Here is a 17,091-nt window from a genome sequence, read left to right on the forward strand (position 1 = left end):
CAAGTAGACCTTTGTAAGAAAATGTTTATTGAACAACCTTTTGAATGCTTGAAACTGATAAAGAATAGCATTGAAAGTTTTGAAACTTTTTATAAAAACAGGCCAAGATTCTTTCTCTCTTTTACACAGATGTAAATCTGGAGTAAAGTCATTGATAGTGAATGGAGTTACTATGAATTTACACTAGTGTAATTCAGAGCAAAATTTATCCCACTGGCATTTGTAAGTTACAGTATAAATATAGGCAGGTCAAAATTTGGGCCTACTAACCTAGACTGTGTTCCTTTAACAGGCTTCATATTTATGAAACAGTGTTTTTAATCAAATAATTAGCATTTATATTCAACTTGGTGCTCAAGTCTGATTGACAGGCCCCCCGAAGCCAGAAGTCCCATGTTGTCACACATAGAGGTAAGCACAGGAATTAGCCATGCAGTTTCCTTGTCACTCTTTCCCATCCACGTGGCTCAATCCTAAGTAGATGGATCATTTCTAGAAGATGACAGTAAGTCTCCATGTCCAATCAATCTTTGGCCTTTCTTCTGAGAATACCAACAAAGCTGCTTAATGCCTCATCAACAGAAACTGGAGACAGGTCACTGGCTTATTTCAAACAGTCATCAGGAGACTTTTAAATCAACATGGGTCATGGGATTCATATAGATGACCCAGAGGGTGTCAATCCTCTGAGACATCCAGTCACATTACAAAATATGGCCATAATTCTGCAAGCTAATCTGCTTGGGTGGACTCTCCTTGATGTAACTGGGGCTCACAACAGGCACAGACTCCATTCATGCCGATCTCATTGCAGAGGGTCAGGGCCTGTATTTCTACACTGAAAATAGAGCATGGCATGACTTTCTTTTAAAGACTCCACGTGAACTGGATTTTTTCACCAGTAACTTACTTTTGATTTGCTATGTCGGATAAGTGCAGAAAGCAGTCTGTTTGACTCCCCCATCACACCTGCATGATCCTTGGCTTCACACCATTCCACCAACCGTTCAACCAATTTCACATTCTTTCCCAGCTGTTCAGCAGCTTCTGCTACATATGACACAAGCCAAAATAAAACAAGTTTGTCATTTTCCAGCATGTGTCAGAAATGTATGCATGAAAGTTTCTAAGAGGAAGAAAAATCGTAAAGAAGAACCTTGTTACTCTCTGCTAATAGAGGGAAAGTCCCAGTTTGCATCAGTGAGCAAAACTGGTAGAAAATCGGTGTGGGAGGGAATTTCACAACATATTTTCCAGGTACATTTTTTTTCTGCTTTTTTCTTGGATGAAATTTTGACCATTGAAGTTTGTGGAATATTGAATATGAGAGACAAAAAAGGAGACAAAAATCACATTCCCAGTGAGCCAATTCATAGAGCTATAGATTTTTAAGGCCAGAGGGACTATTGTGATCATTTATCTGACCTCCTGCATAAAACAGGCCCTAGGACTTTCCTGAATTAGTTCTTTCTTCAAAGCCAATAGCTGTGACTGAACTAGAGCAGATCTTTTTAGAAAAACATCCAATCTTGATTTAAAATTTTCCAGTGATGGTGAATTCAAGACAATCATCGGTAAATTGTTCCAATGGCTAATTTCCCTCACTGTTAAAATTATTTTTATTTTTTTATTTCCAGTCTGAAGTTGCATAGCTTCAAATTCCAGCCATTGGATCTTGTTGTCTACTGGAATAAAGAATCCTCTTTTATCAGAATTCTGTACCACATGTAGGTACTTATAAGCTGTGATCAAGTCACCCTTTAACCTTCTCACTGCCAAGTTAAATAGATTGAGCTCCTTGAATCTCTCTCTAAGGCATGTTTTCCCATCCCTTAATCATTCCTGTGGCTCTTCTCTGCTCCCACTCCAATTTTTCAACATTCTTTTTGAAATATGGACACTAGAACTGGATGCAGTATTCCAGTAGTGGTCACACAATTGCCAAATACAAAGGTAATATAACCTCTCCTCTCCTACTTGATATTCTCAGTGTATATAGAGTGCTGCATCATTCCTTTGAGGGGAACAAGTGAAAATAAAGGTGGGTACCATTGGCTTTGTTCTGAAGATGATAGGGCCGTGCACCTCCTTGACTGGAAGGAAGAAAAGGAGCAACAGAACTGGCAGCTGTCCTATCTCCCCTCAGCACAGAACACAATAGCCATCTTTACCTTTGTCATAAACAGATAGCTAAGGGTTAATGTCTCTTTCACCTGAAGCACCTGACCAGAGGACCAATCAGGAAACCGGATTTTTTCAACTTTGGGTGGAGGGAATTGTGTGTCTGAAGTCTTTGTTTTCTGGCTGCCTGCTTTCTCTGAGCTTTGGAGAAGTAGTTCTACTTTCTAGTCTTCTGTTTCTAAGTGTAAGGACAAAGAGATCAGATAGTAAGTTCTATGGTTTCTTTTCTTTGGTATTTGCATGAATATAAGTGCTGGAGTGCTTTGATTTGTATTCTTTTTGAATAAGGCTGTTTATTCAATATTCTTTTAAGCAATTGACCCTGTGTTGTATCATCTTAATGCAGAGAGAACATTTGTACTTATTTTTCTTTCTTTTTATATAAAGCTTTCTTTTAAGACCTGTTGGAGTTTTCTTTACTTCAGGAAAATTGAGTCTGTACTCACCAGGGAATTGGTGGGAGGAAGAAATCAAGGGAAGATTTGTGTGTTGGATTGCTAGCCTGACTTTGGATTCCCTCTGGGGGAATAGGAAAGTACTTTTTTGTTTCCAGGATTGGGAACAGAGAGGGGGAGTCTCTCTGTGTAGTTTCACAGAGCTTGTGTCTGTGTATCTCTCCAGGAGCACCTGGAGGGGGGAAGGGAAAAAGGATTATTTCCCTTTGTTGTGAGACTCAAGGGATTTGGGTCTTGGGGTCCCCAGGGAAGGTTTTTCAGGGGGACCAGAGTGCCCCAAAACACTCTAATTTTTTGGGTGGTGGCAGCAGGTACCAGGTCCAAGCTGGTAACTAAGCTTGGAGGTTTTCATGCTAACCCCCATATTTTGGACGCTAAGGTCCAAATCTGGGACTAAGGTTATGTCAACCTTCACCACTGTCACCTCGATGGCTGTTCTCAAGACACACAAGTACAGAGGAAGCAGGGCTGCCTCTGAAGGGAGGGTGGCATTGGTCTAATGGCTTCCATGTTCTATTCATCTCTGCCATCTAGTTTCTTCACTCCTGCAGCCTTTAACAAGGCCTGGGAAAACAGTGGAGAACCTGGTCCCTCAACAGCATCAGTGGGAGCAGAAGCCAGCTAGAAGAAAGATGGGGAAGCACGTTATGTGCCCTTGTCCTGTCTCAGGATGGTACTGAGTACCATGGTTGGGTTGAGAGGGGATGTAGCACTGTTCCATTGACTCACAAAGCAGTTTATGTCCCTCTTTAATGACCTGATTTCCAGAGCTTGCCAATCTGTGCTGAAGCGAGGAGCAAAGCAGCAAGTCCACACTCAGTGCAGAATTGTAGTTTACCATTGTACAGATTAGTAAGGCTGTCCTATACTTCAGTTATAGATTTGGTGTGGAATATATCACTATATCATCCATTGCTATTGGGTAAAAGGATGTAAATATTCAAAAATGGAAACCAGACGTACTGTAATTACAAACCCTAGTGAATTTTACAAGGGCTCTAGTATTCACAAACTGTGGCTGAGGGTTGCTGGGAGCTATTTGGTATAGCAATTTAAAAAGATGCTTGGAATTTAAAATTAAAGAAAACACTAAATAGTCACAGAGACGCTTTATAGCCTTCTGTGGTTTGCCACTTTATTTATGGTAGTTCTAGTCACTATGTGATAGCTGCAAATTACATAACATTTAATCAGTTTGAAATAGCGATTTATCAATTATTAAATGGATCAGCCCATTCAAGGGTGCTAGATACAGAGAAGTGGGAACTGAGTAGCACAACATGAGCGTCAGCTTAGGTCAAAACACCTGCAGTTAGATACATATTCATAATATGGCAGTTTAGAAGAATGCTGAAGTAGAAAAGTAAATGTGTCTGAAAGGTGTTCTGATTGTCCATGGTAGTCAATCCAGAATTTTTAAATCAGCTCATGTTTCTCTCGTGCTAAAGACTTAAGAAAAAGTAAAAAACAACAACAAAAAAACAAAAACAAAAACCCAAAACTATTTTTCTTCTAGAAGAGCCTTAACAGATTATACTAGCGAGAGAATCATAGAACATAAAAAACTGCTTATTTTACCTTGTGCATCTATTAACATTCTTAACGTTCCCAGCAGCTTGAATTGAACAGGGGGCATCTCCGATCTGAGAAATTTCAGTACCGCTTCTGCAACGCCAGCTGATAGCATCTTAGCCTTATTTACAACTACATGAATAAAGAACAGAAATTCTCAGAAATCATTTTTGATGATGCATTTAAACTAGATGGAGACTGTCATTTCCAAGACAGTCCAAAAGCAGCTTTTCTACACACACTGAAAAATAGCATACTAATGTGTACATTGTGAGCGCACACACACTCTATATAAATAATTTTATGGTTATGTAGACAGTGTGAATTTGAATTGTTTTGTTCTTATGCATAAATCTAATTCCCAGTGCTCAATCCTGAGTATATCAGCTGAATGCCAGAGTCCTCTATGTGGACAATAGCTATGTGAGCAAGAGAAGAGACCAGCTGGAGAGACAATTCCACCCTAAAGGTTTGGAATAGACGCTGTGTACTGAAGGATCAGGTTAGTAGGGGGACCTCTTGCCCTGCCCCAATACACTGTGCAAAAAGCAGTGTGGGATATCCTGCAGGGAGTGTGCATTCCTTGTGCAGCCTCCTAAATCCTCTCTCATCCCATGTAGTGAGACTACACTGATTCCACCTTGATGAGGCTCTCCACAAGTGGTGAGGAGGGGACAGAGTTTATGCCATACTATGCTTAATGAAAGTGATACATTAGTTCATATTCTAAATAGTACTTAAGAGGAAGTACCCTGCTGCGGCAGATATTCCTTGGGTGTTGAAAGTTCTGTATATTGGTTTGAGACCAATCCTGCACATATTCATGGGAGGTCGGCCCACTGAAGTCGGTGGGATGACTCGACTGGATAAGGTGAGCAGGAGATGGCTCTCTAGCATTCTTAAATGTATATGAATTTAGTAGGTATTAATGTTTGGTCTCAGAAAGTTTAGTATTTTTCAAAATTAAATGTATGCAGTAAAAGAAGAGTAAACTGATCAAAGAGGCTGATTTTTGACTCAGGTCATTGGAAAGTATAGGTTTTACATATACATTATTTATATATTTGCTTTGGCTTTTATGTGAATATTCATATTTTATGTTCAGGCAATCAAAAATTGATACAAATGATTAAAAATGACAATATTTAGGACTTGGATGGCCCATTACCTTCAAAGATTGTTACAAACATTAACTAATCCTAATGGATCAAATATCCTGATAGTCCTCCTCTAACGCTAACATCTGTGGGGAAAAAAAAGCTCTGAGAAATTACAGCAAGATATGGTATATCAGAAAAGTGAACAGTTCTCTTTGCAAGGATGGAAATCCTAGGTACGATCCCTTATTAGCCAGAGAGAGCCCAAAATGATGCAGAACAGTTGCAGTGCGAAGGGAAGTGACACTGAGGTCTCCACAGCCTCCTGCATATTCCAGAGCCAGGCAGCACAGCTGCTCTCTCTGCGGGAGTGCAGGGTGGATATATTATTGCAGGACGACAGTGGCAGAAACATAAGCGGTGGGTCTGTGACCTACACAGAACTGCTGGCCACCAAACCCTCCCATAAATGTAGACGTGGCTGTGGCCTAGCTGCACACATGCTCGCTGGCCTGCCTCCAGGTTGGCTGAGGACAATGTCATCCCCCTCATTGCTTTGCACTGGGAGCCAGAATTCACCCTGAGAGATTAGCAGTGCGACGTAAGCCGTACCAGGAATAGCCAAGTTTCTGAGTGCACTCAGTGCTGCATGCTGCACAGTTACATTTCCATCTTCCACATGTCTGTCTAGTAGATCCATCAGCTTTTGAACTATTCCATTATCCACCATATGGATGCAGTTTCCATCTGCACAAGACAAGATGAGTCACTTGTATGCTCACAATAAATCTTAATATGCATAAAAGAGCTTCTCAGTACAAAAGTGTAATTTCCCCCTTGTCCAAATTTTACAGTTCAGGTAAAGTGTAGCATCTGACCACCAGGGTCAACTTCAATTACAGGAACAATTATGCATTTATAGCAAAGGAATGGGAAATAGAGCAGAAAGTAAAAACTGAAAACTCCAATAGCATGATACAAATATCTATCTGAAAAGTGCTGCTTGAGGTAGGAGTTACTAGAGTTGAGAAATTCCTGAAAAAGGGATAATGATTCTTTAGTAATGTGTCTGAATCTTCAATGTGTAGAAAAAGCAGAATTCTAAAAGCAGGGTTAACTTCTTTCAGAAACCCAGCAAAGGTGTGCAAAACTACCAATGCTATCATAAACCAAATTAAAAAATCCCACCACAACACAGGCTTGATTCATAGCTATACAGAAAGAGCCCATTAAAAGGGTGCAAACAGGCAAACACAAGCTGTTATAGCATATTCTTACCATTTCTTGCAAAATTTGCAATAGCCAGTGCTCCTGCAAGCTGTAGCTGATGGTTATTGGAAGGAATCCATGAAAGTACCCTCTGGAAGACGCTGCCTTTTCCTCCTTCAAATAACTTTTGCATGGATTCATCTGGAGGCAAAAAGTGTAGAAAATCAACACGCAAAAGAAATGTTAGTTCAAATTCTTCTCTCTGTTATATTTGTGTAACTCTATTGACTTCACTAGAATTACTCTAGATTTACAGCAGTGTCAAGAGTACAAAATCTGGCCCACTGAATAACAAGCTAGCAAGTCCTTAAAATAATTTAAAAAATGTGTTTTATATAGTAAAAGTAAAATTAAGCAGTAAAATGTGACCTAGGTATCCTCTGCTGCTGTGCAAAATATACTAAGATACTGTACTCACCACCGAGTAGTAGTAAAACCATAAGATCAGAGGCTGTTTTAAGTTCAGCTATGTCATCCTCTTTGTCACTGTCTACAGTCTTCTGGACAATCTCAAGTAGACACTCGACCAGGCCTGCTTCAACCAGCTGCAGTTTAATGATATCTAAAAAATATTACAAATACAATAGTCATGATTGTGATAGAAGTACGGTGTCTATCATACACACGCACACACAGTAGCTCTATTATGTAAATAGGGTGTAAGGCGAGCAGACTTTCAATAATGTCATCTACTTTAGTGTCTGCCTCAGCAACAGTAAAAATAATTTGATCTTGAAAGGACTAAACACTATAGATTTATTTCCCTGTTTCAAGTTACATTAATTACCAGGGCAAAATTCTGTTTTTGTTACATCAGAAAGACTCTACTGATGCCAAATTAGTGGAACTCCCATAACTGAGAGTAGAGCTGGGATCCCAGTGTCCAAAAGCATTTTCTGCTCTGCCTTATAGGTAATTATAATGTTGCCTCTCGTATTATCAATGACATATAATTTGTAAGAGAGAAAAATACGAAGTGCTTTAAAAAAGACTGAATTCATCTAGGGATTTGAAAAACACTTGAAAAGCCGTGGCAGCTGCCTCTTGCATTTCATACTAGCCACAGACAAATACTGAATGATAAGACAATTAAATCAATGTAATGTAAATAACTTGCGGCCACACACTAAAAGATTTATTTGGTTCGATGTGGTCCACCAGCTGTATTTTCAAGGGATGCTTGCTCTGCAGGGCATCATCATATCTTTCTCTAGCAATCATCTACTATCCTGTTCTATGATTTATTAATATTTGTGTTATAGTTACACCCAAAGGCCAGGCTGTTGTGCCAGGCACTTTATAAAACTGCAGTCTGTCCCTGCCCCCAAGCGTTTACTATATAAAGGCTAGATGTGTGGCTTTTAGGCACAGTTCTGAGTAAAGGGTGGCGTCTACATTGCACCAGTAGGCTTTGTGACTTGGAGACATGCCTGATTTACAGCTGTGCCCCATGTTCCTCCTTGCACTCCAGGGGGCAGTAGTTTGCCACCAGACAATACCACCAGGGCAGCCAGCAGGGCTAGCTAGCTAATACGGGGGAAAGAACCAAGGTTTCACCTGCTTCCTGTGCACCTTCTTCATGGGTGGGGAATAAGTAGGCATGCAGCTCGCTCCTATGTGCCCAGACCCAAGGTCTGAGAGACCATGAAGGAGTGTAAGGGAAGTTCTTACTCCCTTGTTCGGGGCGCAGAATCCAAGGCACAATCTCTCTCTATGAAAAGAGCTTGGAAGATGCTTTAAAATTCTTAAGACATCCTGACTAACAAGGAAGGGAAGAGACTCAGTAAACTGTAGCTTTCTGAATGTCCTCTCAGAAAAGTGAGGAAGCTGGCAGTCCTGCTCATTCCACTCTCCAAAGGTCATGTCTTACACTGTATGCAGTGCACCGTACGTGAGTGTAAGTAAGCTCTTTGGGGCAGCACATAGCACGGTAGGATCCTGGTCTATGATTGGGGCTCCTACATGCTATTGCAATACAAATAATAATTTTTGATTATTAAAATGTACTGAGATCCCTTTCATAGCTAGGCACAACAGAGTGAGCTGTGGTTAAACCTCTTACTTTGGAATTTGCCTGCTTTTGTCTCTGTGTCAGAACCCAGGGCTATGTGCGGAGATGTCTGCAGAAGAAGGAATTCCACCAGGCTACTTCTCCAGATTCAGGGTTGCAGTGCCCCAGCTGCTGTGACTGCCTTCACCCTTAACAGCAGCTATACTTGGTCCAGCAGATCTATGTAATCACAGATCCACCAGCTCGGCTGTTGCTCTGGGTTGCCCTCAAATCACCTCACCACACGGGCCCTGGAGCCCCCTTGGAACAGTACTCCATGATTTTCAAGGGTATGAATCCTGACGTTCCACCTCACGGGGCAGAATCATAGAATCTCAGGGTTAGAAGAGACCTCAGGAGGTCATCTAGTCCAACCACTTGCTCAAAGCAGGACCAATCCCCAACTAAACCATCCCAGCCTGACCTTAAACACCTCTAAGGAAGGAGATTCCACCATCGCCCTAGGTAACCCATTCCAGTGCTTCACCACCCTCCTAGTGAAAACGTTTTTCCTAATATCCAACCTAAACCTCCCCCACTGCAACTTGAGACCATTACTCCTTGTTCTGTCATCTGCTACCACTGAGAACAGTCTAGATCCATCCTCTTTGGAACCCCTTTTCAGGTAGTTGAAAGCAGCTATCAAATTCCTTCCCTCATTCTTCTCTTCTGCAGACTAAATAATCCGAGTTCCCTCAGCCTCGCCTCATAAGTCATGTGCTCCAGCCCCCTAATCATTTTTGTTGCCCTCTGCTGGACTCTTTTTCCAGTTTTCCCACATCCTTCTTGTAGTGTGGTCGCCCAAAACTGGACACTATACTCCAGATGAGGCTTTACCAATGCCAAATACAGGCGAACAATCACATCCCTCGATCTGCTGGCAATGATCCTACTTATACAGCCCAAAATGCTATTAGCCTTCTTGTCAAGAAGGGCACACTGTTGACTCATATCCAGCTTCTCGTCCACTGTAACCCCAAGGCCCTTTTCTGCAGAACTGCTGCCTCGCCACTTGGTCCCTAGTCTGTAGCAGTGCATGGGATTCGTCCATCCTAAATGCAGGACTCTGCACTGTTCCTTGTTGAATCACACAGGTTGTGCTGCATTAGGCTTCCCATGGGCCTTGGACAGCAAGTTTCAGTGCTAAAATAATTTCAAAACAAAACATGAGGGTCTGTTCTTGTCTTTCATGTGCAGAAACCCCACTGACTTCAATGGGAGTTGTGTACATATAAAAACCCTGGGTGAAATCCTGGCTCCACTGTAGTCAATGCCAAACTCTCATTGACTTTGGTGCAGCCAGGATTTTGTCTATTACATCTAAGGGTATTTGACTGCAGCAAGAGCAGGGCCAAGGCCAACTTCCGGTTGTTGAAAATGGGAGAGAGTTTTGTTCCTTGCTCATGGATAATCAGAAATTACTAGGCTGAATTCTGCTCTTATTGAAATCAATGAGGCTCAACAGCGAGGAAGGATGATCTTGTTAAGGCAATGAAGTAGAATTTGGGGTCTGCTCCTAGCTCTGCAAGGCTTCCTTATGTGACCGGGGGGCAGTCAGTCACACTCCATTCCCATGGGTAAAACAAGGGTAAAAGTACTTTCCTGTCTCACAAGTGATGTGAAGATATTTCAGTTAGTGTTTGGGTGGTGCTCAGCAAATACAGTCACCGGTGCTATAGGAAAGTCCAACAATTAATAAATAATTGAGACCAATGGAGTTACACCAAGGATGAGCTTGGCCAATTGTTTTATACCTTTTTAAAGCTCTGGGAATTTTGGAGATTAAGACTTAGAAATGGACTGTGGCACTGGGTGGTGACAGGAGCTGCCAGCTTCACCTATCTTGAAGAATTAGTGGTCTGACTCTCCCCATGTGGTGCTTCTATTTCAGTCACTAGGTTTTGCTGCATGAGTGAAAATTCAATGTTTCTGTCAGAGCTACTGACCTTCGTGTGATCTTTGTGACAGGCCCAGAAATGTTTAGCTGGAAGTGTTTTAAATAGGTACTTTTGTACTGAGCTACTCTAAAAAGTAGGGCGTTTCCATGGATACAGAATACTAGGTTGCAGGTGTGTTGTGATTAGAATTGCAAACCACTGCACAGGGCCTTTCAATAAATGGATTGACTGTGCATGTACTTCATTTAAATTTTTCCAGTTGCTGACATACTACCCAGCACCACATTTAGATGTGGCTAAGCAGTACAAGGATGGCAGACTCACTGTTGTGACAGACATCAGCATGTCTTGAATTAGCAGTGAGGGGCATAAATGCTTAGTATACTACCTCCTAACATGCATGAAGGGATGTTATTTTCAACAGCACTGAGGCTGCTCTTACTGTGACTGCAAAACACTGCCTTTGAACAAACACTAAAGTATCTGAATTACAAATATCAACTATGAAAACAGCAGACCAAATTCTGCTGTCAGACTGAAAAAGGCAAAAACAAATTTTCAACCATACATTGTAACAAAAGACAGTTTCTGGCAAAAATGCATATTTCTTTACGTTTAGAAAATAAAGATCCAAATTTTGCTTTGATTTACATCCTGTTAAATCCACTAGTAAACACCATGGTACAGGCTGTAATCTGGAAGAAGTTGTCCCCAAACATGGAAAAGAGCATAGGATTCTCTTAAGATTTTTTTCCTTTCAAAACAAAAAGTGTGTGTGGGTATAAATTTGGCACTCATGAATAGTAGCCATGACTAGAGCTATGCATGCAGCGGGCAGGTACTGAGTGATCCTCCAAGCACAGATCTGCCTCACAGCTCGGTCCTGACCTACTCCACCTGATACTTCATCCCTAGGCTCCACTCAAGCATAGATGTTAAATCATACAAATTTGTTGAATCTTCCTAGGGATGCAGGCATGTTCAGAAGGGAGTAAGCTGATCCTGAACAACAATTTTGCATTTACAACCAAAACAGAATTTGAACTCAAGTCTCCTGAGACTAATGCATTAACATAATGAATATTAACTACTATGGGGAAGGAACGCAAGCCACAATAGGAAAACAACAATTTAAAGAATATTTAGATAAGTCAGATGTATTCAAGTCAGCACAGTCTGATGAAATGCACCCTAGGGAACTTAAGGAACTGGCTGAAGCAATCTCAGAACTGTTTAACGATTCTTTTTTTAGAACTCCTGGAGGATGGGTGAGATCCCAGGGGAGTGGAGAAGGGCAAACACCATATCCATCTTTAAAAAGGGACAAAAGAAAACCCCAAGAATTATAGACTAGTCAGCTTAATTTTGATACCTGAAAAGATACTGGAACAAGTTACTAAGCCATCAATTTATAAGCATCTAGAGCAGGGGTAGGCAACCTATGGCATGCGTGCCGAAGGCAGCACACAAGCTGATTTTCAGTGGCACTCACACTGCCCGGCTCCTGGCTTCCAGTCCGGGGGGGCTCTACATTTTAATTTAATTTTAAAAGAAGCTTCTTAAACATTTTAAAAACCTTATTTACTTTACATACAACAAAAGTTTAGTTATATATTATAGATTTATAGAAAGAGACCATCTAAAAACATTAAAATGTATTACTGGCACACAAAACCTTAAACTAGAGTGAATAAATGAAGACTTGGCACACCATTTCTGAAAGGTTGCTGAGCCCTGATCTAGAGGATAGTAGGTGCTAATAAATAATAGCCAATGTGGATTTATAGAGAACAATTTTTGCCTAACCTAATTTTCTTCAACAGGGTTACTGGCCTACTGGATGGTGGGAACTGTAGATGTGATGTATCTTGAGCTCAGTTAAGTTTTTGACACAATTCCACGTGCCATTCTCCCAAGCAAACTAGGGAAATGTTGTCTAGATTGAATTACTATATAGTGGGTTCAAAACTGGTTGAAAGACCATATTCAAGGAGTAGTTATGAATTGTTTCCTGTCAAATTGGGGGGACATACCTAGTGAGGTCCCACAGGGTCTGTTTTGGGTCTGATACTATTCAATATTTTCATTAATGATGTGGATAATGGAGTAAAGGTATGCTTAGAAAATCTGCAGATGATTTCAAGCTGGGAGGGGTTGTAGGCACTTTGGTGGACAGCATTAGAATTCAAAATGGCCATGACACATTCAACAAGATGCAATTCAATAAGGACAAGTGCAAAGTATACACTTAGGAAGAAAACATCAAATGCACAACTACAAAAGGGGGAATAACTGGCTAGACAGTAGTACTGCTGAAAAGGATATGAGGTTGATAGTGTATCACAAAGTGAATATGAATCAATAATGTGATGCAGTTACTAAAAAAGGCTAACATTCTGGGGTGTATTAAGGCATGGGGGGTAATTGTTCCATTGTACTAGGCACTGGTGAGGTCTCAGCTGGCATACTGTGTCCAGTTCTGGGTGCCACACTTTAGGAAAGATGTGGACAAGCTGAAGAGATTGCAGAGGAAGGAAACAAAAATGATGAAAGCTCAAAAACCTGACCTTTGAGGAAAGGTTAAAAAAACTGATAGTCTTGATAAAAGAAGACTGAGGGGAGAACTGATAGTAATCTTCAAATGTGTTATAAAGACGATTGTCATTAATTATACTCCATGTTTACTGGAGGTAGGACAAGAAATACTGGGCCTAATCTGCAGTAAGGAAGATTTAGGTTAGATTTTAGGAAAAACTTTCTAACTGTAAGGGTAGTTAAGCACTGGAATAGGCTTCCCAGGGAGGTTGTGGAATCCATCATTGGAGGTTTTAAACACAGGTTAAACAAACACAGGGACAGTCTGGGTACAGTTGGTCCTGCCTCAGCGCAGGGGACTGAGCTAGATAATCTCTCAAACGCCTTTTGCAGCACTACATTTTTATGCTTTCTATGATTAAACTATTACACTGCCAAACACCCATTTCCTGACTTTATATCTCACGGACTGCCCTGATCTTTGGCTGTACAATTTAAATATCCCTATACAAGAAAATTTTCATAATAAATCTGACCAAAATGTCAGTTGTTTTAAAGAAAAAAAAGGAAATCACCTATTTGTGTTGTAATGATCTATGAGAGCTGGGTTTGGTTATCAGTCCTGTTCTCTCATTCCTCAAGGGTTACAGAGCTATGAAAGAAGGTCATGTAGCCCTTGAGGGGGAAATGGAGTCCCTTGTGTTGCTTAGGAAAATCCTTTCAGCTAACTGAAGGGGTGACAATAACAGGTCCCAAAGGAGTCTCATCTAAACCTCCTCAACCAAAAGATGGTGTTCAAAGCAGAGGGCCAAGAGTAAAGTAAAGAGGGTGATGCCCTGAAAAAGTGCCACAAGTTAAATAGTTACTTAATAGTAACTAAAACATGGTATTTATAATTTAATCAAATAATTAAAATACGTATGACAAAGTATTTTAACAAATGTAATTATACATTGAAATACTTATAAATCCATTATGGGACATTTTTGATATTCACATCATTTCACAAACCTAATAATCCTCATAAAGCCCTGTAACATACAAAAGTTGGTATTAATATTCCAGTTTGAAATACAGAGAAATTGAGGCAAGAAAGACACAGAAGGAGTTGATGTTAGAGATGGAACCAGGTCCCAGGAATTGGTGACACTCAGTTGTATGCTTAGGCTGCTAGGCAATATTCACATTATTCTTCATCTCCAATTGCTATCAGATGGCTCAACTAATATGGCTTCTACAGGAAAGGTTAAATTGCTGAGCAAGGTAAAGTATCAAATAATTACTGTCAAGTTGGCAGTTTTTGAATAGCTGGTGTACAAATAAGGAAAAAATTAAAATTCCTGTATGACAATAAAAGATGATCAACTTCTCACCATTTTCTGCCAAAGGAGCCAAAACTTCAAAAATCATCTCTTTTTTGTCATGTTCTATTTGTTTCTTGAATAGTTTTACAATCTCTTCAGCAATGTTTGTGTAGGCAAACTGCTCTTTGCTTGATTCTGTCAAAAAAAAAAAAAAAAAGGGAAATTGATTTGGTTTGTTTACACTCAGTTTTCTTTCCTCTTTATTACCAGGTATATTCAGCACAATGATTAATTGGCCTAACTGCTATTCACAGACAAGAACAATACACTTCAATACTTACACTTGTCACTAAACGAAAAGAAAAATGTCTAAGACTTTAAGATAAATGTACTGACCTGAATTATTAATTATTAATTATGTTCAAGGCTATTAAAACTTTGCACCAGCAGAATATAAAGGTATCCAAAGCAACAGTAAAATTACAAAGATATAAATTAAGACTTTGCCTTCAGACGAAAAATAAAAATTATACATCATGTACTGAATTTTCTATTGCCGAGATAAACGGTCGTATGGAGATCATTAATATTTACATGGTTTTATGCTGGTAGCATTTACTTTGGAATACTACACAGCTGAAGCCATAAGGGCCAGATTCTGTCCTGTGCTGTGGCTGCTTACGCCACACCCCTTGCACATAGCCGTTCTAAAGATACCATAGCTGGCCACAGTAGGATCACCCAGTGATGTAGAGTTAACGGAGATACTCCTAGCTTCCACCCACACAGTGTCCAGTAGTAAAGGGCAAAGCTGGCAATCCCCAGCTACTGTAATGGCCACCCGAGGCTACTGGCAGATGGGATAATTTACAGCAGCTTTCAGGCTGCTCTAATTAGCACACTATTGTCCTAGGATTTGGGAAGCGCTCTCTGGCCAACACTGTGCTGTGCACACTTAGCTGCAAATCTGGGCCTCAACATGCAGATTATATATTTTTGTCACTTAAAATGCCTGGGTACAGAATGGTTTCTTCAATGGATTTTGATCTTGGTATTTTAAAAGGGACAGGCCAGATTTTCACCTTAGTTACTCCAGTGTAAATCTGGAATAACTCAATTGAAGCCAATGATATTATTCTGGATTTATATCCATTTAATTGTGATCAGAACCTGACTCCACAATCTAAAATCTGTTAGTTCTGTCCATTGAGCTGTATCTCCATATCTCTAAAGAGTGGCATTAATAGAATCTCTTGAGGCCATTCATGTTCCACTGAAATCAGTGAGAGTTTTGCTATTGACTTCAATGGAAGCATGATCAGGACCCTAGAGCAGAAATATTTAAGTGAAGAGCTGCAGGATTGTGTGATCCTTCCAAACCATGCTAAACTCTAGATCCCAATATCTCCTGTACTGGAATGGCAACTTCTGCCCCCAAACATCTTGTGAGGCTTCCAATGGGGTCACATCTGAGGATAGTTTTTGGAAATCCCAACACTGAAGCAGCAAAATAGTACTGTCTGGGCCGAGGCTATATCTCACATATGCTTGCAAAAATATAAATAAATAACATGTATTCACTTGCCACCCTGGTTTTTAACCCCTTAACTTCATTAATTATAACTTAGCATGATTTGTCATTTAAATATCTTTCCCTAATTCTTTAATCAGGCTTCTTCATTTTTAAAACTATCCTAGCGACTAAGACTATTGTATAGCTTTTGTATCTGAGCTGAGTAAAATACTCTCTGTAAGAATAGAAGGTGTTTCCTGAAAGGCATATTTGGGTTCTGTCGGGAAATGTGCTCCAATTTAAAATGCTACTACTTGGACTACCGACTCAAGCAGCTTTCTTCCAGTCCATAGCTGTGCAGCTGCAACTATGTAAGAAGCCATATGGCTCACTGACTTCAGTGAGCTTTGGATCAGGTCCATGTTACAGTATTGTAGCAATTCCTCTCAACAGCATTTTCCATTTGTCCACAGAAAAGGGAGCTACTTCCCAGCTCCTGACACCGTCTCTTTCTCCCTTTGCTCATGCTGAGGAATTTTAAGAGGAAAAACATTTTAGGGCTTATAGCTTCACAGTTACTCATTTACACCCCCCAAGTGTAGACCAGGCCATAGAGTAGGGCAAGTTTAATGTCTCTCATTCCATGAGGCAATGAGCGAGCTGCCTTTTTCTGAGGCACCTAACTTAATTAAGTTCAATGACCCACTGTACCACTCCCACCACCCCACTTACACCTACAAGTATATTGGTAACACCTATTTTTACCCAATCCCCACCCTTCTTACTAGGCTTGTGCTCTACTTTAACACAGCAGGATGGGAGTTTTACATAATGCTAACCAAAGGCGTTAATTGCATTATGGAGAGTCTCCTTTATATTACCGAGAGGTAAGGACCAAAGAATAAGATCCTATGGTTACAAAACAAAACTGAAGTATTAAAGTTATAGTAAGACTTTCTAGTGCAATTCTGATATGGAATTAAATTATTAAAAGTTAATTTTTTGCCAAACTGAGGGTATGTCTACACTGCAACAGAAAACCCATGGCACTGAGTCCCACCTCACAGGTTCCAACACAAGCCTGAACGTCTACGGCTGTATTGTGGGATCTTTTATTGCAGTGTATACATACCTATAAAGACCCGAAGATTGTACTCAACATATTAATTGTGCAGGTACATCAAGAGCAGGACTCAGGCAAGTTTCCTTTACATGGT

At 40.4% G+C, this 17,091-nt stretch overlaps 1 protein-coding gene across 5 annotated transcripts in view; it reads right to left on the reverse strand.

The window, feature by feature from the left end:
- RAP1GDS1 (Rap1 GTPase-GDP dissociation stimulator 1) overlaps positions 1 to 17,091 on the reverse strand; it is a 176,978-nt gene that overhangs the window by 9,169 nt on the left and 150,718 nt on the right. For all 5 annotated transcript variants that reach the window (XM_050944425.1, XM_050944426.1, XM_050944424.1 and 2 more), the window contains 6 exons: positions 14,431 to 14,556; positions 6,993 to 7,136; positions 6,584 to 6,715; positions 5,918 to 6,052; positions 4,215 to 4,340; positions 911 to 1,050 (listed from right to left, as the gene is read on the reverse strand). In XM_050944425.1, the coding sequence (XP_050800382.1) occupies positions 911 to 1,050; positions 4,215 to 4,340; positions 5,918 to 6,052; positions 6,584 to 6,715; positions 6,993 to 7,136; positions 14,431 to 14,556 (803 nt within the window). The remainder of the gene's footprint in view (positions 1 to 910; positions 1,051 to 4,214; positions 4,341 to 5,917; positions 6,053 to 6,583; positions 6,716 to 6,992; positions 7,137 to 14,430; positions 14,557 to 17,091) is intronic.

This window comes from Gopherus flavomarginatus, chromosome 3 (genome assembly GCF_025201925.1).
Source record: "Gopherus flavomarginatus isolate rGopFla2 chromosome 3, rGopFla2.mat.asm, whole genome shotgun sequence".
NCBI lineage: Eukaryota > Metazoa > Chordata > Testudines > Testudinidae > Gopherus > Gopherus flavomarginatus.